This window comes from Mobula birostris, chromosome 5, assembly GCF_030028105.1.
Source record: "Mobula birostris isolate sMobBir1 chromosome 5, sMobBir1.hap1, whole genome shotgun sequence".
NCBI lineage: Eukaryota > Metazoa > Chordata > Chondrichthyes > Myliobatiformes > Myliobatidae > Mobula > Mobula birostris.
Window position 1 is genome coordinate 10,800,217 of NC_092374.1, and position 22,776 is coordinate 10,822,992.

At 43.8% G+C, this 22,776-nt stretch overlaps 2 protein-coding genes across 7 annotated transcripts in view; one reads left to right on the forward strand and one right to left on the reverse strand.

The window, feature by feature from the left end:
- The window catches only part of add1 (adducin 1 (alpha)), a 164,804-nt gene extending 155,402 nt beyond the window's left edge, over positions 1-9,402 (forward strand). For 2 of the 5 annotated variants that reach the window (XM_072257602.1, XM_072257603.1), the window contains exon 16: positions 7,178-9,402. In XM_072257602.1, the coding sequence (XP_072113703.1) occupies positions 7,178-7,527 (350 nt within the window). In that variant the 3' untranslated portion in view covers positions 7,528-9,402. The remainder of the gene's footprint in view (positions 1-7,177) is intronic. The other 3 variants (XM_072257606.1, XM_072257607.1, XM_072257605.1) reach the window with 2 other exon arrangements.
- Positions 9,403-10,431: 1,029 nt separating this feature from the next.
- Positions 10,432-22,776, reverse strand: part of mfsd10 (major facilitator superfamily domain containing 10) — a 53,548-nt gene continuing 41,203 nt past the window's right edge. For both annotated transcript variants that reach the window (XM_072257612.1, XM_072257611.1), the window contains exons 9-13: positions 19,846-19,954; positions 18,960-19,050; positions 17,059-17,106; positions 13,381-13,470; positions 10,432-12,061 (exon numbers count right to left, since the gene is read on the reverse strand). In XM_072257612.1, coding sequence (XP_072113713.1) covers positions 11,958-12,061; positions 13,381-13,470; positions 17,059-17,106; positions 18,960-19,050; positions 19,846-19,954 — 442 coding nt within the window. In that variant the 3' untranslated portion in view covers positions 10,432-11,957. The remainder of the gene's footprint in view (positions 12,062-13,380; positions 13,471-17,058; positions 17,107-18,959; positions 19,051-19,845; positions 19,955-22,776) is intronic.

The window sequence follows — 22,776 nt, forward strand, 5'->3', positions numbered from 1 at the left end:
TGAATTCATAAGTATAAACACCCCCTCTCCATAAGGTCCAACAGTATGGTAGATTTTTAACAGACCAAACCAAAATGAAGGCAAAAGAGCATTCAAGACAAGTCAGGGAAATGATAATGGAGAAGGATCAGGACCAAAGATACTTCGGTGTTCAGTACAGTCCATCATGAAAAAATGGAAAAAATATGAAACTGCCTGGAGAAGAATGGCACTTGGAAGAGAAGCCAACAGTCACTGTGAGTGAGCTGCAGAAGTCGGTGGCTGCAAGTTCATGGCTCCACAATCTCTAAGACCTTGCACAAAAAGGGCCTTTATGGAAGAGTGGCAAGTAAGAAGCCTTGGCTTTTTTAAAAAAAAAAGCTATCCTTGCCTGTAAAGACTTGTCAAAGTGTCACTTAGAAGATACTGTAAAAGATGTGGAAGAAGGCCTTGTGGGCAGATGAGACTAAAGTGGAATTTTTTGGCCTCAACACCAGGGAAAAGTTCAAAGTACATATATTATCAATGTAACACACATCAAAGTTGCTGGTGAACACAGCAGGCCAGGCAGCATCTCTAGGAAGAGGTACAGTCGACGTTTCGGACCGAGACCCTTTGTCAGGACTAACTGAAAGAAGAGCTAGTAATAGAGATTTGAAGGGGGGAGGGGGAGATCCAAAATGATAGGAGAAGACAGGAAGGGAAGGGATGGAGCCAAGAGCTGGACAGGTGATTGGCAAAAGGGATATGAGAGGATCATGGGACAGGAGGCTCAGGGAGAAGGAAAAGGGGGAGGGGGGAAAACCCAGAGGATGGGCAAGGCATATAGTCAGAGGGACAGAGGGAGAAAAAGGAGAGAGAAAGAATGTGTATATAAATAAATAATGGATGGAGTACGAGGGGGAGGTGGGGCATCAGTGGAAGTCAGAGAAGTCAATGTTCATGCCATCAGGTTGGAGGCTACCCAGACGGAATATAAGATGTTGTTCCTCCAACCTGAGTGTGGCTTCATCTTTACAGTAGAGGGGGCCGTGGATAGACGTATCAGAATGGGATGTGGAATTAAAATGTGTGGCCACTGGGAGATCCTGCTTTCTCTGGCGGACAGAGCGTAGGTGTTCAGCAAAACGATCTCCAAGTCTGCGTCGGGTCTCGCCAATATATAGAAGGCCACATCGGGAGCACCAGACGCAGTATTGTGTTGCTTGAATTTCCAGCATCTGCAGAATTCCTCGTGTTTATATTATCAATGTATACATGATACATCCTTGGGATTCGTCTCCTTGCAAGCAGGCACTATACAAGAAATCCTCCCACCCACCAAAAAGAAGCAATATGTGTGGCATGAATCTAATACAGCACATCAGCCAGGTAATGCTATGTCTTCTGTAAAGTATGGTGTAAGGATCAGATGCAGAATGCTTTAAGGAAGTGCAACATCAGACCCGAGGACCTAGAGGAGGTTGCTGCTGACCGTACCACGTGGCGACAGCTGTGTAGGGAGGGGGTTCGTATTCTGGAGATGGAAAGAACAACCAGAAGACAGCAGAAGAGAGCCAGGAGAAATGCAGCCATGGTTGCCACCACTACCACATATATATGTCCCATCTGCAATAGAGCTTGTGGGTCCAGGATAGGATTGTATAGTCATCAAAGATCTCACTGTTAAAGGAGCGGACGTCGTCATCGGATTTCGATGGACAACCGAAAAAGAAGAATGGTAGAGGTAGCATCATGCTATTGGCGGGGGGGGGGGGGTGCTTTTCAGCAGCAGGGACTGGAAATCTGGTCAGGATTGATAAGAAGATGAATACAGCTAAATAGATCCTGGATTTAAAAACATGCTAGCATTTGCCATTAAGCTTAAACTGGGGAGGAAGTTCATTTTTCAGCAGGACAATGACCCAAAGTACACTGCCAGAGCAATCATGGAGTCACTTCAAATGAAGAAAATTGATGTCCTTAAGTGTCTCAGTCAGAGTCCTGCCCTTAACCCGATTGGAACATCTCTGGCAAAATCTCAAGATTGCTAACCACCGCCACTCCCCAACTAACCTGGCATAGCTTGAGAAATTTTGCAAGGAAGAATGGGAAAATCTTGCTCCATTACATTGTGCAAAGCTAATAGGTACTTGTCCTAAAAGCCTGTAATAACTGTGAAAGGTGGTTCAACACCTATCTGGTGACAGGCGACATCACCTATATGACATGGCCTGTCAGCGGTGTCAACAGAGCTTTACCAAGAGGGATTTCTCACAGGTCGGCAGTGGTTATTTAAAAAGGGAGCTTTGTGAGTGTTTGTCCATTGTATGTGGCCTATCAGCGACTTTTACCAGAGCACGAATCATGAGATAAATAGGGAAGGTTCAGGCATAAAAGGGAGACACTGCCTACCAGACCGATCATCAATGGAGTGATCTGAGGCAGAGTAGTACAGCTTTGGCTCATACGGGATTTGGCGATATCAGGTCGGGGTGAAGTAAGTTACCTGTAAAGGATGGAAACGGGAAGTATGTCGGCGAGGCCGGTGTTCCGTACTGAGTGTTGGATGTGGGAAGTCTGGGAGACTCCCAGCCTCCTGGACAGCCACATCTGTGCCAGGTTTGTCGAGATGCAGCTTGATGACCTTCGTCTGGTCAGGGAAAGTGAGAAGGTGATAGAGAGGTGCTACAGGCAAGTAGTCACACCAGGGCTTCAGGAGACAGATAAGTGGGTAACAGTCAGGAGAGGGAAGGGCAAGAAGCAGGTGCTAGAGAGTACCCCTGTGGCTGTCCCCCTTAACAATAGGTACTCCTGTTTGAGTACTGTTTGGCGGGGGGTGGAGAACAGCCTACCTGGGGAAAGCAACAGTGACTGTGCCTCTGGCACAGAGTCTGGCCCTGTGGCTCAGAAGGATAGGGAAAGGAAGAAGGCAGCAGTAATAGGGGACTCTATGGTTAGGGGATTAGACAGGCAATTCTGTGGACGCAGGAAAGAAACACGGTTGGTAGTTTGCTTCCCAGGTGCCTGGGTCTGGGATGTTTCTGATCACCTCCATGATATCCTGAAGTGGGAAGGTGAACAGCCAGAGGTCGTGGTACATATTGTACCAATGACATAGGTAGGAAAAGGGAGGAGATCCTATAAACAGAATACAGGGAGTTAGGAAGTTGAGAAGCAGTACCTCAAAGGTAGTAATCTCAGGATTACTGCCTGTGCCACGCGACAATGAGCGTAGGAATAGAGTGAGGTGGAGGATAAATGTGTGGCTGAGGGATTAGAGCAGGGGGCAGGGATTCAGATTTCTGGATCATTGTGATCTCTTTTGGATAAGTCTCCAGGACCAGATGAGATATACCCCAGGCTATATACTCCTTTTACAGAGCACTGTAGGGATCCCAAGTCCTTACCCCTCTGAAAGTAACTATGCAAGTTGCTAGGGTGGTAAAGAAGGTTGGCATGCCTCCTGTCATCACTGGGGGTATATAGTATGAGAGTCAGGAATGAATGTTGTATAAAATTTTGATGAGATTGTTCTTGTAATATTGCACGCCATGCTGGATGTTCCATTACAGGAAAGATGTGGAAGCTTTGGAGAGGGTGCAGAGTTTTACAAGGATTCTGCCTGGATGAGAGAGTACAAGCTGTAAGGAGAGGTTAGATAAACCAGTGTGGTTTTCTCTGGAGTGTCAGAAGGAGGAAGGACCTGATGGATGTTTATAAAATTGAGATATAAATAGAGTAGACAGCCATAATCTTTTTCCCAAGGCAGAACTGTCAAATTACAGAGGGCATAGCTTAACAGTGAGAAGGATAATGTTTTTAAAGGGCAACACACACAAAATGCTGGGGGAACTCAGCAGGCCAGGCAGCTTCCACTAGGGGGAAAAAAGTTCAATTGTCGATCTGGGCCGCAACCCTTTGGTAGGACTAGAGAAAAAAGCCGAGGAGTAGATTTAAAATGTGGGGGCAAGGGAGAAAGAGACGCCAGGTGATAGGTGAAACTTGGAGGAGGAGGGATGAAGCAAAGAGCTAGGAAGTTGATTGGTGAAAGAGACGGAAGGCCATGGAAGAACGAAAAGGAGGAGGAGCACCAGAGGGAGGCAATGGGTGGTCAAGGAGATAACATGAGAGAGGGAGAAGGGGATGGGAAATGGTGAAGTAGGGGTGGAGGGGAGGCATTACTGGAAGTTTGAGAAATCGATGTTCATGCCATCATGTTGGAGGCTACCCAAACAGAATATAAGGAGTTGTTCCTCCAACCTGAGTGTGGCCTTATCCCAACAGTACAGGAGGCCATAGATGGACATGTCGGAATGGGAATGGGGAGTGGAATTTAAATGGATGGCTACTGGGAGATCCCGCTTGTTCTGGTGGATGGAGCATAGATGCTCAGCAAAGCAGTTTCCCAATCTACATTGGGACTCACCAATATGCAAGAGGCCACACCGGGAACACCGAACACTGAATATGACCCCAACGGACTTGCAGGTGAAGTGTCACCTCACCTGGGAGGAGGTGTAGGGGCAGGTGAAGCACTTGTTCTGCTTGCAAGGATAAGTGCCAGGAGGGAGATCAGTGGGGAGGGACCAGTGGACAAGGGAGACCCATAGGGAGCGATCCCTGCAGAAAGCAGAAAGTTGGGGGGGGGGGAGGGAGGGAAAGATGTGTTTGGTGGTGGGATCCAGTTAGAGATGCAGAAGTTTCGGAGAATTATGCGCTGGATGCGGAGGCTGGTGAGGTGGTAGGTGTGGACAAGAGGAACCCTAATCCTGGTAGCGTGGTGGGAGGATGGGGTAACAGCAGACGTGCTTGAAGTAGAAGGGGTGTGATTGAGGGCAGCTTTGATGGTGGAGGAAGGGAAGCCCCTTTCTTCGGAAAAGGAAGACAACTCCTTCATTCTAGAATGAAAAGCCTCATTCTGAGAGCAGGTGCAGTGGAGACTGAGGAATTGAGAGAAGGGGATGGCATTTTTACAAGTAGCAGTGTGGGACAAGGTATAGTCCAGGTAGCAGTGAGGGTCCATTGGTTTATAATAGATATCAGTGGATAAGCTGTTTCCGGAGATGGAGACAGTGAGACCAAGCAAGGGAAGGGAAGTGTCAGAAATGGACCAGGTGAATTTGAGGGTAGGGGTGGAAGTTGGAGGCAAAGTGGATGAGAATCCAGCATCTGCATATTTTCTCATGTTTGTTTTTTAAAGGGGATCTGTAGGGCAATTTTTTTTTAATACAGTGGTAGGTGGGAAGCGATTAAACCAGAGGAAAAAGCAGGGTAGGTAAAAAAATAAGTTCAATGTAGCATGAGCAGGCTGGAACAATGGGTTTGCCCAGCAGTTCTTGTGTATTTTGGGCAGAAGATAAAACCAGACAGTGCAAGGCTGGGAGACTGAGGGAAGAATGATAGGCAAAATTGGTCGGTTCTGATACCAGCAAGGAAAAAGTGAGCTGCCTGAAGTTGGGAAAACTAGAAATCAAGTCTGGAACGCTGCTATGTGCCCAGGCAGATATCGAGATGTTGTTCCACAGCAATACACAAAATGCTGGAGGGACTTAGCAAGTCAGGCAGCATCTGTGGAGAAGAATATAAACAATTGATGTTTTGGACCAAGACCCTTCATCAGGACTGGAAAGGAAGGGGGAAGAAGTCAGAATAAGGTGGTGGGAGGGGATAGAGTACAAGTTGGCAGGTGATGGGTGAAAGCAAGTGAGGGGGAAGTTGGGTGGGTGGGGGAGGAGAGATGAAGTAAGTTGGGAAGTGGGAGAGGTAAAGGGCTGAAGAAAGAAGCTGATGTGTGAGAGAACAGTGGAGGTGAACGGAAAGAAGGAGGGGCACCAGAGGAAAGTGAGGAGTAAAGAAGGGGTAAAAGGTGCCAGAATGGAAAAAGATGAAAAGAGGGTGGGGAGTAATCACTGGAAGTTGCAGATATCGACATTCATGCTACCAAGTTGGAGGTTACCCAGAGGCCTTGCTTCTCTAAACTAAGTATGGTCTCACTGTGGTGGTAGAGGCGGCCATGGACCGATATGTTGGAATGAAAAGTCGAATTGAAGTGGGTGCCCACTGGAAAATCCTGCCTTTTGTGGCGGAGGAGCGAAGGTGCTTGGCGAAGTGATCCCCTAATCTAGTTGTGAATGAGTGGAGTCTACTGTTCACAACTGGATATAGCAGGACCAGAGCTTCGATTTGATCTGTTGGCTGTGGAATCACTTCCCTCCCTCAAGGAAATTGTGGTCTGCTACCTATTCTGTATCTGATCAGCTGATTGATCTGGTATCATAGAAAATATACAAAAAAATAGTAAAAGTGACATAACAAAATAAGATTCCTCATGGATAGAGGAACAAACTAACCCTGAAGTGTTTGACTTTATCAGTTATGTTTGTGGTCTAACCAAAGTCTTCAGCTATTGTGATTATTTTTTTCCTTGCTCAAGAATGGATTGTCATTTTCTTAAAAAAAAAGGTGAGTAACTGACCAGGTGCATTTTGATTCAGATCAAATTCGTATTAGTTATGAGATGTACATTGAAGCATACAGTGAAATGTGTCGTCTGCATTAACAACCAACACACCTAAGGATGTGCTGATGTCAGCCCGCACACATTCCAGCACCAACATAGCATGCCCACAATGTTTGGCAGAACAAAACAAGCAGCAACAATTTTCACAGGAAGAGAAGACCCACATTGTATATCCTCTAATGCAAGTAGACAAAACTTGCACATTTCGAGGCCTTTGCACAGAAATCTTGCCCAAAAAAAAGAGGCACTTGGGAAAGTTTGGTGAGGGGATTCCAGAGCTCAGTCTGGACAGATGGTACGATCGCCATCAGTGTTGGCCTGAACAAAATAGGAAACTGACCAGGGTTGTGGGGAGAAGTGTCTTAACTCAAGATGAGAATTTTCAATTTGAGATGCTGATGGATTGGGAACCAGTGTATGTCAAAGAGCATAGGGCTATGGGTGAATGGAACATCAAATGGGTTCAAACTTCAGAGCTTTAAGAAACTAGCTGGGAAAAAAATTGGAATAATTACTTAGCTTTAAAGATGTGGAGTAAAGCTGGTTTCTGAAAGAAACAAAAGCTTCAATCTTTAGGAATTGACTATTTGATATCTTGATAAAAGAGAATAATGGAGCTTTGCAGCAGGGACACAGATTCTTTCACCAAAATTTATTCTCACTCACTTATTCTGACCTCTTCTATAAATTCTTCAGAATCGCAAATGGAACAGACACGCAAGGATGACAGTGCTGCAACTTTCCAACAGTCTCCACCTGAACTCGCCCCTGATGAGCCCTCGGAAACACCGACCGTCCAGACCCCTGCAAAAGAGGAGTCGGACAGCCCAAGCAAAGACCTGAGTAGGAAGCTTGAGGAGCTGACCACCACTGAGCAGCAGGAGGAGCCCTCCTCGCCCCCTCCTGAGCAGGTGCCTTCATCACCCGTTGAGGAGGTGGCTGACGCGGCCAGCGACGAGTCTCCCAGCAAGTCACCCTCAAAGAAGAAGAAAAAGTTCCGCACCCCTTCCTTCTTGAAAAAGAATAAGAAGAAAAGTGAATCCTAAAGAACCCCCCCCCCCCACCCTTTTTTTTAAGCAGGAAAGGCATAATGCCCTTGATTCTAATTCATTTCTAGAATGTACAAGGTTGTATTGTCTAGTGTTATATCTTAAACAAAAACATCCATGTAACGGAATGCAATGAAATGTCTAGTATAGCTCAAATGATCTCGAAAGTAACAGGACATCTTTTGACACAAAACAGAGGTGCTAACCTTTTCAGTACAGTAGGTGCAAGCCTTCAAGTGTTTAATCTCAGCATGGTTTACCACTTCGAGATAGAGTTAGAACAATGAAACCAGAAGAAACCTTTATAATGAGATTATGTCGTAATGATGAATTAATTGCTTTGTTGTAATATGCAGCTGTTATAGTGGAGATATACATTTTAACATGTGTATGAGAGACATCCTGCGCATGACTCTTTAATACCAGCCAATTGTGATGCTGCACACCTTTTTAGCCAGCAATGTTTAAAGGAAGATTACTACATGTAGATGGCACAGATTATGAGTTGCTTACTTCAGAAAATGAGAAATGATCTGGGTTTTGCCGAATCATGAATACTGTTATTTTTTTCCCCTTCTACACCCCTTAAGGAAACTTACTGCTATTGCCTGTTGCGAATAGTTTCCTTTGGGTGCTTTGACCAATGCTCCTGCCATGTAACCCTCTGCCACTTGTTCAAGAGCATAACGAAGTTATTGGAGTCTGGTGACTCGCTTCCCAACATTTTGTCACTGCATCATTTGTCTGATACTCTTCTGTTTGTGAAATACTGCTTAGATTAAAGTGAAGGAAAAGTTGTGGTTCTATACAGGATGAAACAAGTTGCTTGTATTTATACAGTGCTTTATCACATTCATGAACCCTCCTTATTTTGCAGTTCAGTGATTGTACAGTCAAATGTGTCATTTAAAATATGTCTTGAGTAGAAATTCAAGAGCCCTTTCCAGTGGGCAGTGCTGTTTGGAACTTATCATCTCTTCTCATCCCATCTCCAGCATTCTTTGATGTACAACCCTCCACCACATCCTCATCCACAATGACTTGATCAGGAGGTGGAGCAAGTTTCTGCTGAACTCAGCCCCTCCCTTCTGCTCCCACAGCAGAATATTATGGTACCCCATGCTGACCAAAGTTCTTCTCTCACTGCCCCCCCCAACCTGGATTCTAATTAACCAAGTAACCTTCGTAAATAGACAGATTCCTTTACATTGTTTATTTTAAACGGGATTGATGGAAATTCTACCAGTGCGACATAACACTGCACTAAAACTGATAGTTTTCTTTGAACTTCAAACCCTTCTCATTACAGGCAGCATTGCTCGCCGCCCCTAGTGGAAACTCTTCCATTCCCGTAGGAGGGCTGGGTTGTTGTATAGCATTACATTTGCAACAAACTTGGAACAGTGATGAAACCATCGCTGTGCTGATGTACAGCTGCTGCATTCCCCTCTCACAGTAAGTCTGCAGGTGGATTGAGGTGGGGCCGTGGTGGAAATGGCCGCAAAAGTATAATGCAGGAGTACAATTTGCGTACAGGTGTGTAATGAGGACTGCATGGCATCACTGGCTTTATGCTTGTATTTTACCCTTGTATAACTTCTGTACTCTAAACAATTTTAAGTTTTCTTTTAATTTGTTAGAATTGCCAGACTTAACAATGTCACTTATGTTTAGATTCTCATTTCGTTAATTATCCTCTACAAAACATTTCTAGACTTTGATTTTTATCCTACGTTTTCAATTCTTTGTATGAAAACAAAGAATTCTAAGTAAAAAAATATTACTTATGAAAAGAATCATATCTAATTTTTTTTAAGTTTCATTGTAACATTTTTTTGAAGTTACTTAAATAAAATCCTTTCTTTAAACCCCACAAGTGTTTAGTTTATTCAAGGAGGCAGCCCTACTCATTGCAGGCTGTCTATTTCTTCTCGTGTCATACAGACACTATCGGCTTTCCACTGTCACACCTTTGCTGCATTTAGAACATAGAACACTACAGCATAATATAGTACAGCCCACTGTGTATATCACTCTAAAAATTTGCACTGAAACGTGGTGACTGAAGGGGGAAGTAGTTCTGGCTTTAACTTTTATACTTTATTAAAGTGAGCAGCTATCTGTTGGAGGAATTCAATGGGTGGAATGGCATTAGTTGAGAGGAGGGTGGGGTAGAAGAAATTGTCTGTTTCTGATCAAATCCTTGCATCAGGACCTCAGCTCCTTTATTTTCCTTGGGGCATCACTGGTGTAGCAGTTAGTGCTACACTTTTGCAGTTCAGGACACAAGTTCAGTTCTGACCTTTTCTGGCAGGAGTCTGTATGTCCTCCCCATGGAATGCCTGTGTTTTCTCTGGGGGCTCCAGTTTCCTCCCACGGTCCAAAGATGTTCCAGTTAGTAGATTAATAGGTTAGTGTAAGTTGTCTTGCGATTGGGCAAGGGTTAAATCAGGTGTTGGGTTACATGGCTCGAAGGACCCGAAGTGCCTATTCTGTGCTGTATCTCTAAATAAATTAAGAGTTCAGTCTAAAATGGAAGTCTGAAATTAATAGAATGCAGTGATCTCTTCCATTTTTTGGCGTTACACTTAAATGTAGCAAGTGTGTAAGGTTGGAGATCAGGCAGGATAAACTGGCTCCTGACCTGTTTCATTCTGGATGTTTCCACAGCAATTTGCCAATCAGTACCATGTCTAATGCAATTTCCCAAGGCTCCTGAAGGTATCATACGAAAAGCGCTAGAGAAACTGGGCAGGTCCAACAGCATCTTGGAGAGGAATGAAGTAGTTTCAGGCCAAGAGCCTACAGCAGGACCCTTTTCAGCTGTGATTAGTGAGCAGGAAGGACCAAAATTTGTATGGCTGAAGTAGGATAGTTCCTGAAGGTAGTTGTCTTGTCCATAAAGTAAAATGGATGTTTATTTGAAATTCTGTACAAAACATTTGATTTCAGGATAGAACAACACTATTAGAGTATCTTAATGTGTCAACAGTTTTAAGTAAACATTTCATCAAATATGGACGTGTTAATAGGAGGTCCCACTAGGTTAAAGTAAAATGACAAGACAAGTGACATATTTTCACCAGAAAACTACCTTCTTTTGGCTCCAGGGAAAACCTGCTGGATAGGGCCTTGCCAGATTAAGGCGAAGTTCCACACCCATGAGCTGTTCGTAACCTGAGCACTTCACAAGTCAGAACCATACGGCAAGAAAGGCAAGAATTTGTGAAATCCATCCTGCCGGTTTCCCAGACACTTGTTTGTGTGTGCCGGCTGTACATAAGTTGCAGATTCCCAAAGCATAAGAGAACCTGTACTCTGAAATTCAGCAGATTTATTGCATATGTGAAATCACTTGCCTTTTATTTTTTTTTAAGTGGTATTGATTTCACCGCACACACACTTGAAAAGCAAAAATTTGCATTGACAGAGCAATTTTCAAGGTATTTCCACGGATATAAAATTGGGTCAAAAGAGGAGTGACTGTAGTACTGGCTAGAGATTGATAATGAAGGCAAAAAGAGTTCAAGCACACAGGCATCTGAAGGCACAGCTACCACTCAGTGATGGAAGTTGGTGGTGATTATGGTAGTGGGGGAAGGTGACACCTGGTTTTGCTGTCAAGGCTAGCACTTAGGATTCATCCAGAATCACCTTTGAACAGAATTTAAAGATCTGAAGTTGTGTACTGGTCTCAGACTAAGAGCAGATTTCTTTCCCTGTAGTCTTTATGACAATATAGTTGCTGGAGAATTGCCATTACTAGTGTTCCCGAATGCAATTTCTCTACCTATCACAAGAGATTTGAACTTATCTCTAGTGTTAGGCTGAACTCGTGTTCTAAAAAGTGGTAAATAAGAGAAAAATCCTGCAAGTGTTTAATTTTCTAATTCCAAATTAGAACAGTTTTCCTTTTGACCATTACTTTACCTTCCTCGGACATTATATCAGTAGCTGGATGTTGAGTATATCTCATTCCAACTTAGGCAATGTGATAGCCAAAAGGGTCCAGGTGTAAGGAAACACTTAATGACCCACTGATTATTAACCACCCAAATCCAACAATTAACCTCCAGATGGGATAATGCAAATTTCCAGTGTGGCACTTTTCCACCCAAGGAGGGGACGTAGACCACCCACCCATGCACAACCAGACCATACACGTAGACCACATCCATAAATGCACCCAATAGGAAGGAGAAAGAAAGAGCCCCATAACAAGTTACTTTCCTGAAGTCCTCTGTACTCCACCTAATAAACACAACATTTCTACTTTAGGCAGTTTCCTGAGCCTCATTTGCTGTGATATTCTCAGCTGGAGATGTTGAAGATCAACCACCAGAATTTGCTTTAAACACAGCCTGCGGTTGCTTGAAGGGAATCCGTACTGTCCTCTCGACCTCTACATATCCATCCTCTGGTCCTCCTCACTCTGTTTTCTTTGCTTTGGGAACTGAAATAAGTGCGAGGGGGAGGAGGAAGCCAGCGGCTGCCATGGTGAAACACAGCTCGGCACCTCCCAGCCAGTAGACTGCAAGAGAAAAACAACATTCAATCCCTCCACCACCTCCCTTGTCCATTAGCTGCAGCACACAGGCAGGTATCAAACTTCTCAACCAGCTCCATCTAGAACAGTACAGGCCATTCAGCCCACCATGTTGTGCCATCTTTTTAACCTACTCTAAAATCATCCTACATGGACTTTGTCCCTGGTGGAGATGGCATAATTTTAAAGTGATTGGAGGAAAATATAAAGGGGATGTCAGAAGTAAGTTCTTTACACAGAAGGTACATGGAAAACCCTGCCAGGAGTGGTGATAATGGCAGATTCATTAGGGACATTTAAGAGACTCTTAGATTGGCACATAAATAAAGGAACAAAATGGTGGGCTGTGTAGGAGGGAAGAGTTAGATTAATCTTGGAGTAAGTTATAAGGTCAGCACAACATCATGGGCCAAGGAGCCTGTACTGTTATATGTTCTACAAACTTTGTTCTGGGAGAAACTAGTCTTAAGGTCAATTATAATAGTGATTGGCAGTAGAAGAAAATTTCTTACTAAGTTAGTGTTTAAATTTTGGAATATACTGCCTTAAAGGTCAGTAAAAGATTAAATATTTAACTTTATGAAGAAAATGAGATAAATGCCCTTCTCCCTCCACTCCACACAAAGCAAAAATGGAAGAATATGAGGCAACAGTCTGTTTGAGGAACTCATCCAGCTGGTAGGAAAAGAATCGTCGACTTTTCCTTCTACAGATTGTTTGTGCTCCAGATTCCAGCATCAGTAGTCTCTTATCCCTCCACATTGGAAATTAATGCACTCCTCCAAAGTTACATGGTGATACAGAGTACAAGAGAATTGCTAAATCCTTCAACATCTAATTACTTTCATAAATCCCTCCACCCCTTTCATAAATCCAAGCTTTGAGTCATGTCCTTTGTCAATCCATAGCAAATTTTGCTTTGCAATTTTTCTTTGTGAAGTGTATTGGGAACTACTTCAAGTTCATTGTCATTCAACCATACGTATGTATACAGCTAAAGAAAACAACATTCCTCTGAGACCACGGTGAAAAGCACAGCACATACTGTATATCACATACAGCGCACAATATTTACAGATAAAATCTGTAGCTGTACAAGTTGACATAAAGTGCATACATGACATATAATTAAATGTAAAATTCAGATCTCTCCAAGTTCTTCAATTAAATGCAATTCTCACTACTGGAGCAGAGACTCCCATGAGCTAATGAAGAAATCATTGTCCTGCCATTAACTGAACATAATCAGGAATCTCACTCCTGAAACCCATGAAAGCAGCAAATGAAGCTGAATAATTTCTCACCTGCAGCTGCCAAGGTTGGTCCCAAGGCTCGGGCTAGAGCCCCCAGACTACGAAGTATTCCCATTATTGTTCCTTTTTGATTGGCTGCACCTTTTAAAAAAAGTTCCATTTAAAACAATTTTTTTTCACACCCTTCTCTAACAATCTTCCCCACTGCTAGCAAAGGATACTTATTTATTATAGGTCATGTGTTAAGGATGAAAGGTAAAATGTTCAAGGGGAGCATGAAGAAAAGCTTCTTCACTTAGAGGGTGGTGAGAGTGCGGAGCAAGTTGCCTGTGGACATAGAGGATGTGGGTTGGATTGCAACATTTAAGAGAAGTTTGCTTAAGTACATGAAGGGGAGGAGTATGGACAATGGGACTAGGCAGATTAACAGTTCAGTATGGACTAGATGGGCCAACGGGCCTATATCTTGTGCTCTATGACTAAGTCTTGACTCAATTTGTAACCCTCTTGAGCCAGAATCATAAGACCTATGAGCAAAGATGTCCTTACAGCTTCATATTAATCCCATTGTTCAATATAACATCTGTTCCACAATCACATTCATTACTTCTATCACCTCATTTGATAAATGCTTGGATACTATTAAGGGTGACATGGTAGTGTAGCAGTTAGCATAACTCCATTACAGCGCCAGCAACCCTGGTTCAATTCCACCTCTGTATGTTCTCCCTATAACTGCATGGGTTTCTTCCAAGTGCTCACATTTCCTCCTATGTTCCAAATATGTACGGGTTAGTAGGTTAACTGGTCAGATGTGTGTAACTGGGTGGCATGGGCTCACTGGGCAGAAAGGGTCTGTACCATATTGTACAGGGCATCAATCATACCTTTAACATCTATTTGGCAATGTAATCTGCAGTCCCCTCAGACACAGCATTTCTAAAATTCACAATCATTGGAACAACTTTCTACCTAAGTGCCTGACCTGCTCCCTCACTCCTCAATTCTATGCCTGTCATTCTAAATTCTCCAGCCTGAACTGATAGATGAAGGTATCCTCGCTGTCTGCTGTGTCCTGCGCACACATCAACAACAACTGACGTCCTGATACAAGGTTTAGACCTTACATGTTGACAATTCCTTCCCCTGCCCCCTTCAGATGCTGCTGGGTTCTTCCAGCACATTGTTTGCAGCTAAGTTATCAACCACCTCTGGCAACGCATTCCATGCACCCACCACTCTCTGTGTAAACGAACCTGCATCTTAAATCTCCCCTATAAAACTATGTCTCCTCTTATTAGCCATTTCCACCCTGGGGAAAACGCACTGGCTGTCTACTCTAACTATGCTTCTTATCATCTTGTACACACAGTTCTATCAAGTCACCTCTCATCCTCTGTCGCTCCAAAGAGAAAAGCTCTAGCTCGTTCAACATTCCTCTTACAACATGCTCTTTAATCCAGGCAGCATCCTGGTATATCTCCTCTGCACCCTCTCTATAGCTTCCACGTCTTTATAAAGAGGTGTCCAAACACAATACTTTGTGGGCTAACCTGGGCTTTATAGAGCTGCAGCATTATCCAGTGGCTCTTGAACAGGTAGGTGAATTTTATCTATTCCTCTTATCATCCTGTACACAGTTTTACACAAACTACGGTCTCTGTGTTGTGTGTTCGGTTCCAACATTTAGTAGAAGTTTGGATAAGTACATGGACAGTGGTGGGGGGGGGTGGTATGGAGGGCTATGATCTAGGTATGGGTCAATGGGATTAGGCAGAACAACAGTTTGGTATGGACGATGGGCTGAAGGGCCTATTTCTGTGCTATAGTGGCTCTATGACCCAATGCTCTTTAACTACTCCATCAGTGACTTCCCCTCATTACAGGAGTGTGGATGTTAACGATTGCGGAGAGTTCGGTTTCCATTACTGCTGCTCAACATTCAGCGAGGATCTGGCAGATAACATTATCCAAGGCAATGACCACCCCCAATAAAAGCAAGACCCCTTAATGCCATCATTAAATTGCCACCATTGAACATCACAGAGTGACCAGTAACAGGAATCTTGCCTGTACTATCAGCTGTAAATACTCTTTTGTTGGGATACTTTTTTAAAAATTCAAAATTAAAACATTTCAAAACATTAATCTTTAAAAATTACAAAAAACTATGCAATGCGTTTTCATTCTTACACTCATAGTCAATGCTTTAAGTAGTGTACAATTATATGCCTTAAAATCAATAGGAACGTTGCCACTCATGTGGCCTCCTTTGTGGTGCACGACTACAATAATTGAGGAGCCTCCTCACCCAATCTGGCCCCTCCATCTTCAGTAGCAGAAGAACCCTGCACTGTGGTCCTTTCCCACTGAGCCCTTGCAGAGGATGAACCAAGCTCCAATGCATCCCTCAGCACATACTCCTGCAGCCTGGAATGGTACCATTCAGCACCATTCCTTCAAAGATATCTCGATGTGCCGGCAGACCAAAGGGAGTCCTTCACTGACTTGATGATCTGGCCCCAGCACTTGAAGTTCATTTCCCTGTGTGTCCCTGGGAACAGCCTGTAGATCAAGGAGTGCTTTGTCACACAGCTGTTGGGGATGAACCATGAAACAGGCCCTTGCATCATTGGGATATTTAATACCCATCATCAAATAAGGTTAAGATGATGAAGATGAACTACTCTGAAGACACTGTACTGCATGGGAGGAAGATATTTACAGAACACAAGGTAACAATGCAACAATGAAAGGATACACTTCCAAATGGAGCATCATCATCAATTGCCATGTTGTATGACCATGATTGTTCCTGACAAATTTTTCTACAGAAATGGTTTGCCACTGCCTTCTTCTGGGCAGTGTCTTTACAAGATGGGTGACCCCAGCCATTATCAATAGTCTTCAGAGATTGTCTGCCTGGCGTCAGTGATCACATAACCAGGACTTGTGATATGCCCCAGCTGCTCATACAACCATCCACCACCAGCTTCCATGGCTTCACATGACCCTGACCGGGGGTAAACAGGTGCTACACTTTGCCCAAGGGTGACCTGCAAGCTAGCGGAGGGAAGGAGCGCTTTACACTCCCTTTGGTAGAGATGCATCTCCACCCCACCACCCACCAAATGGAGCAATGTTAGAGATAAAGAGATTAGCTTTATTTGTCACATGCACATCGAAACATAGAGATTGAATGGCAGAGCAGATTCGATGGGCCGAATGGCCTAGCCCTGCTCCTTTGTCTCGTTGTCTTACCATCCAAAACAGTCCAAATATATGCCGAAGACAGCCCACAAGTTTTGCTGTGCTTCCAGCACCAACATCGTATGTAAACTTACTAAACTACTAATCCATACGTCTTTGGAATGAGGGAGGAAACCAGAGCACCCAAAGGAAACACATGCAGTCATGGGGAGAAAGTGCAAACCCCTTACACAGTGATGGGAAATTGAACTCTGATCGCTGGCACTGCAGAGCATTATGTTTACCACTATGCTCCAATGCCACCCAAAATGGGAACCTGAAGGTGATACAACTTTCCTAAACACTTGCTGCCCTAGTCTTCGTATGAGGTAAAGCTATGTGGGTATTAAACTTTATGGTGTTCCAGGGAAATGAGTGTTGTCCCTTCTGAACCTCTCTATTCCCATGTTGAAAGCAGTAGAGTAGAAGATACTGGTGCTTTGAACAAGCCAAGAGCACCAAGACATTCCCAACACTTACCATATCCGGCTACCAGCGCAGATAGGCAGGGAACGACAACAGCAGCAGCTGGAGGGGAAGCAAAAATCAGACCATGGTTATAAACACAAGAGATCCTGCAGATGCTGGAAATTCAAAATTGTGAAGGAACTCAGCAGATCAGGCACCATCTATGGAGATAAACAGACAGTCAACCCTTTGGGCCAAGACCCTTCAAACATCAGTTGCATCTCTATCTGGTGTGGAACGGCCATTGTACAGGATAGGAAAAAGCGAAAGGGAATTGTAAACTCAACCGGATCTATCATGGGCATTAGCCTCCCCAGCATTGAGGTCATCTTCAAAAGGGAACACACTCCAAAAAGGCGACATCCATCACTAAGGATCCCCATCACCCAGGCATGCCCTCTTCTCATTCAGGAGCCTGAAGCCACACACTCAACATTTCAGGAACAGTTTCTCCCTTTGCCATCAGATTTCCGAATGGACAATGAACCTATGAATACTACCTCACTGTTTTTTACTCTCTTTTTGCTCTATTTGTAATATACATTTCTTATTGTAACTTCTACATTTTTTATTATTATGTATTGCAAAATACTGCTGCTGCAAAACCACAAATTTCATGACAATATGCCAGTGACGTTAAACCTAATTCTAATTCCTCCACTGAAGCTTCCTTCCCCTGCAAGATGTCAAGGTTTAAGGATCAATTCAGGAAGAAAAATAATTGGCGTGGTTTGTGTTGAAATTCCTGAGTTTAGGCCCTTAGAACACAGAACAGTTCAGCCCAGGCACTTCAGCCCACAATGTTATGCTGACCCTTTAACCTACTCCAAGATCAATCTACATAGCCCTCCATTTTACTTTCACCCATGTGCCTGTCAAAGAGCCCCTTAAATGTTCCTAATGTATCGCATCTAACACCACCCCTAGCAGGGCATTCCACACACTCGCCACTCTCTGTTATCCCTCCCTATACTTTCTTCCAAATACCTTAAAGTTATGCCCTTTTGTGCCCCTACACCTCCTCCCTCACTACCATTCAGGGCCCCAAACAGGCCTTCCAGGAGAGATGACACTTCACCTATGAGTCTGCTGGGGTCATATACTGTGCCCAGTGCTTCTGTATAGTCGTGAGAGCTGACGTAGACTGGGAGACGGCTTCGCCGAGCATCTACACTCCGTCCGCCAGAAAAAGCAGGATCTCCCAGTTGCCACCCATTTTAATTCCACTTCCTGTTCCCATTCTGATATGTCTCTCCACGGTCTCCTTTACTGTCATGATGAGGCCACACTGAGACTGGAGGAGCAGTACCTTATATTCCGTCTGGGTAGCCTCCAACCTGATGGCACAAACATCGATTTCTCGAATTTCTGGTAATGCTGCACCCCCACCATTCCCCATCCCCCTTTCCCTCTCTCACCGTATTATAACGTTAACGATGCTATGCTAAATTGATATACTATTATCAAAAGTACCAAGGTACCGTGAAAAACTTTGTTTTGCATCATCCATGCAGATCATTTCATTACAACAGTGCATTGAGATAATACAAATGAAAAGGCTAACAATTCAGAATAAAGTGTTACAGAGAAAGTGCAGTTCAGGTAGACTATGAGGTGCAAGGCCATAACAAGGTATATTGTGAGGGGAGAAGTTCATCTTATTGTACCGAGGGGTCCATTTATTAGTCCTATGACAGTGGCATAGAAGCTGTCATTGAACCTGGTGGTATGTGCTTCCAGGCTTTTGTATCTTCTGCCCAATGGAAAGGAGGAGAAGAGATTATCTGGAGTGGGTGGGGTCTTTGATTATGCTGACTGCTTTACTGAGGCAGCGAGAAGAGGGGAGGCTAGTTTCCATGATGTGCTGAGCCTTGTAAGAGCAAGTTTGGTGAGTAACATCTGAGGTAGCCTACCACACGAGTAAAAGAGGAGTCCGATATACAGGAACATCACTGAACTGGTCCAGCCGATGATGAGGAAACCCGGGATCAGAAGAGATATCGCCTGTACGGGAAAGATACAGTGAGTAAAATAAGTTATTTTTGCTATTATGCTGTTGTTTTTGTTCCACCCATCGCTGTTTCCCACACGTAAAAGGAGTCTGATGTACAGAACCATTCCTGAACTGGTTAAGGAAGTGGATGAGAGAGACACACACACACACAGAGACACCACTGGGATCATCTTCAAAAGGTGATGCCCAGAAGGTGGTTTTCATCATTGAAGCCCTCACCAACCAGGACCATCTCTTCTCATTACTACCATTGCAGAGGAGGTACAGAGGCCTGAGGGCACACAATCAAAGTTTTAGGAAAAGCTTCTTCTCCTCTGTCATCGGGTTTACGGAGGGTCCTATCTACTCTATCCATGCCCCTCAAAACTTCATCAAATTCTATCACATCTCCTCCCAGCCTCCAACCCTCCACACACAACAACTTAAGTATGTCCAACTGCTCCTTATGCCTCATACACATCAGGGTCACCATAGTTTTGGGTGCCACAGCAGCATAGCCATTTGTGTGACACTATTACAGCTTAGACGGAGTTCGGAGTTCAATTCTGACGTCATATTGTACAGTTTTTAAAGTTTACTGACGACGCCACAGTCATGGGCCCAATCAACAGTGATGACAAATCAGCATATAGGAGGGAGATTTAAAATCTGGCTGAGTGGTGCCACAACAAAAACCTCCGATTTGCCTTTGTGAGCTCAGTGTTTATTTTACTGGAAATGTTCCAGTTTCAGCACACTCGCCAGTGTGGTTAACGCTCTTCCCATAATGTTCCTTCATCACTTACCCCCTTCACCGCTTTGACCTCATTTCCAGGTTTAATCCTCCGAGCATATCCTCCCTGGACTATTGCCATCGTAATTCCCACGAAGAAGAACATCTTCCCTTGTTGCATGCTGGAAGCAATAGCAATTAAAAACAAAAATCACACCAGTAGCCAGCTTTCATTCAAGAAGGCAGTCACAGAGTAGAAAGCATCCATCTCTGCTTTGTTCTGTGTTGGCTTTGGGATTGCCTGGATGTCAGTAGTATGACGGAAACATGGGGCATAATTTTGAGGTAATTGGAGGAAAGTACAGGGGATGTCAGAGGTAGTTTTTTTTAAACACACAGTGGTGTGCACTGCCAGGGTGGTGGTAGAAGCAGATACATTAGGGAAATTTAAGAAACTCTTACATAGCTAAATGGATGAAGAAGAACAACAGAGGGCTATGGAGGAGGGAATGATTAGATTGATCTTGGAGTAGGTTAAAAGGTCAGCACAACTTTGTGGGTCGAAGGGATTGTACTGTGCTGTGCTGTTCTGTGTGAAGCAACTTACATGGATTTCAAACGTTGCCAGGATTCGAGGGACAGAGTTATTGGGAGAGGTTCGACAGGCTGGAACTTTTCTTTGGAAAATAGGAGACTCTAGGGCTGGGGATCCCAACCTGAGGTCTGTGGACCCACAAGTAACGGTGGGGGTCCATGGCATAAAAGAGGTTGGGAACCCCTGCTCCAGGGTAACCTATAGAGCTGAATAATTATTCAATGTGCAGAAGAAGACAAACTGTGCAAATAAACAATAATGAGAAAATGAATTATAAAGAGCCCTTGAACGTGAGTTTGTAGGTCATAAAGTCAGTTCAGAGTTATGGTGAGTGAAGTTATCTACACCGGTACAGAAGCTGCATATAGGAACACTGGTACAGGATTGTTGTAGGGTAATAATTGTTCCTGAACCTGGTGGTGTGGGACCGAAGGCTCTGGTACCTCCTGCCTGATGGTAGCAGTGTCCGTGTGCTGGATGTCTTAGTTTTATTTTTTAATGTAGAGATGCAACACAGTAACAGGCCTTTCGGCCTAACAAGGCCACTCTGCCCATTTGCACCCATTAACCTTCTAACCTTTGGAATGTGGGAGGAAACCGGAGCACCCACAGGAAACCCATGCAATACAAGTTTAAGTTGAGAGTGGAAAGAATTAAAAGGTTCAGTTGGGCAACAACTTTAAAAAAAAAACAGAGGGCGGTGGGTATATTGAATGAGCTGCCAGAGGAAGCGTTTGAGGTCGGTATCAAAACTCTATTTAAAAGACAGTTAGACAGGTACATGAAGAGGAAAGGTTTGGATATGGGCCAATTGTGGGTAAATGGGACTAGCTTGGATGGGCATCTTGGTTGGCATGGACAAGTTGCCCATAGCATGGGACTGATTCTGACTATAAACCAGCCGGTCAGATTGGAATTGGTTTACTACTGCCACATGTACCAAGCTACAGCGAAAGGCTTGTCTTCTGTACATCCATACAGATCAGACCATTGCACAGCGTGTAGAGCTAGAACAAGGTAACGGAATAACAACGCAGAATGGAGTGCAACAGTAACAGAGAAAGTGCAGTGTGGGTAAATAAGGCGCAAGCTCGTAACAAGGTAGATTGTGAGCTCAAGAAACCAACTTATCTGACTAGGAACCATTTAATAGTCTTGGAGTTGTCCTTGAGCCTGGTATTATGTACTTTCAGGTTTCTGTATCTTCTGCCCAATAGGAAAAGGTACTGTTTGTCTGGGGTGGGTGTGGTCTTTAATTATAATTGATAGAGGGAGGCTGGTTCCTGGATTGTTACTCATCAACCAGACCCCATGGGGACCTGCAGTCACCAAAGCATTCTCTGGGTAAGGACAACTGACTGGCTTCTTCAAGAGGCAACTAATCCCATGACAGTAGTTTTCAGAAATAAAAAGCTCACACTAACCAAATCTGGCCATAGAACAAAAGGATTGTCGTAAAAAATCCACACAGTCAGGGCAGGAGATTCTGTACTGCTTCCTACCCAGCACAACAGATCCACAAAGCCCCATTTTCTCAAGCGTCAATACACTTGCACTAAATGCAGCCTTGCCACTGGTGAGTAAACCTTGAAATATACAAACTACACATGACTTAAAAAAATAAATTTCAAAAAGATCCAAAATTAAAACCATAAACTGCTCAGCAGGTCAGGCAGCATCCACAGGAGAAAAAGCAGTATTAATGTTTCAGCTCAAAGACCCTTCATCAGAACTGTTATGTCCTCTGACCTGAAAAGTTAACTCTTCTTCTCTCCCCATAGATGCTGCCAGACCTACTACTGGCCACTTCCAACATTGCTTTGTTTTAATTCATGTTTCCAGTGTCACCAGTTTGTCCAAACAAGGAGTTATTGAAGGCACGCTGGGAGACCAGACAAAACTGATCCACCCAAACACAATTTTCGAACAGCCTTATACATCTCTTTGCATATGTGATTACACAGAAAAACTAATTAAGTTTTGATTGTTACATTTCTCTGATAACATTATACAGACTTAATTACAGTAAAACTAGGTTTTCATTACAGTCTAAAAAACTTAATTACACATAAAACTAACTTAGTTTTCCAGATTGTGAGACTAGGCAAAGAAGTGGCAGATGGAATACAGTGTGTAGGGAAGTGTATGGTCATGTACTTTGGAGAAGGAACAAGGGTGTAGACTGTTTTCTAAACATGGATACAATTCAAAAATCAGAGGTGCAAAGGGACTCAGGAATCCTTGTGCAGTATTCCCTAAAAGTTAATTTGTAGGTTGAGTTGCTGGTAAGGAAAGCAAACACAGTATTTGCATTCATTTTGAGAGGATTAAAATATAAAAGTAAGGGTGTAATACTGAGGCTTTATAAGACGTCGGTCAGACCACGTTTGGAGTATTGTGAGCAGTTTT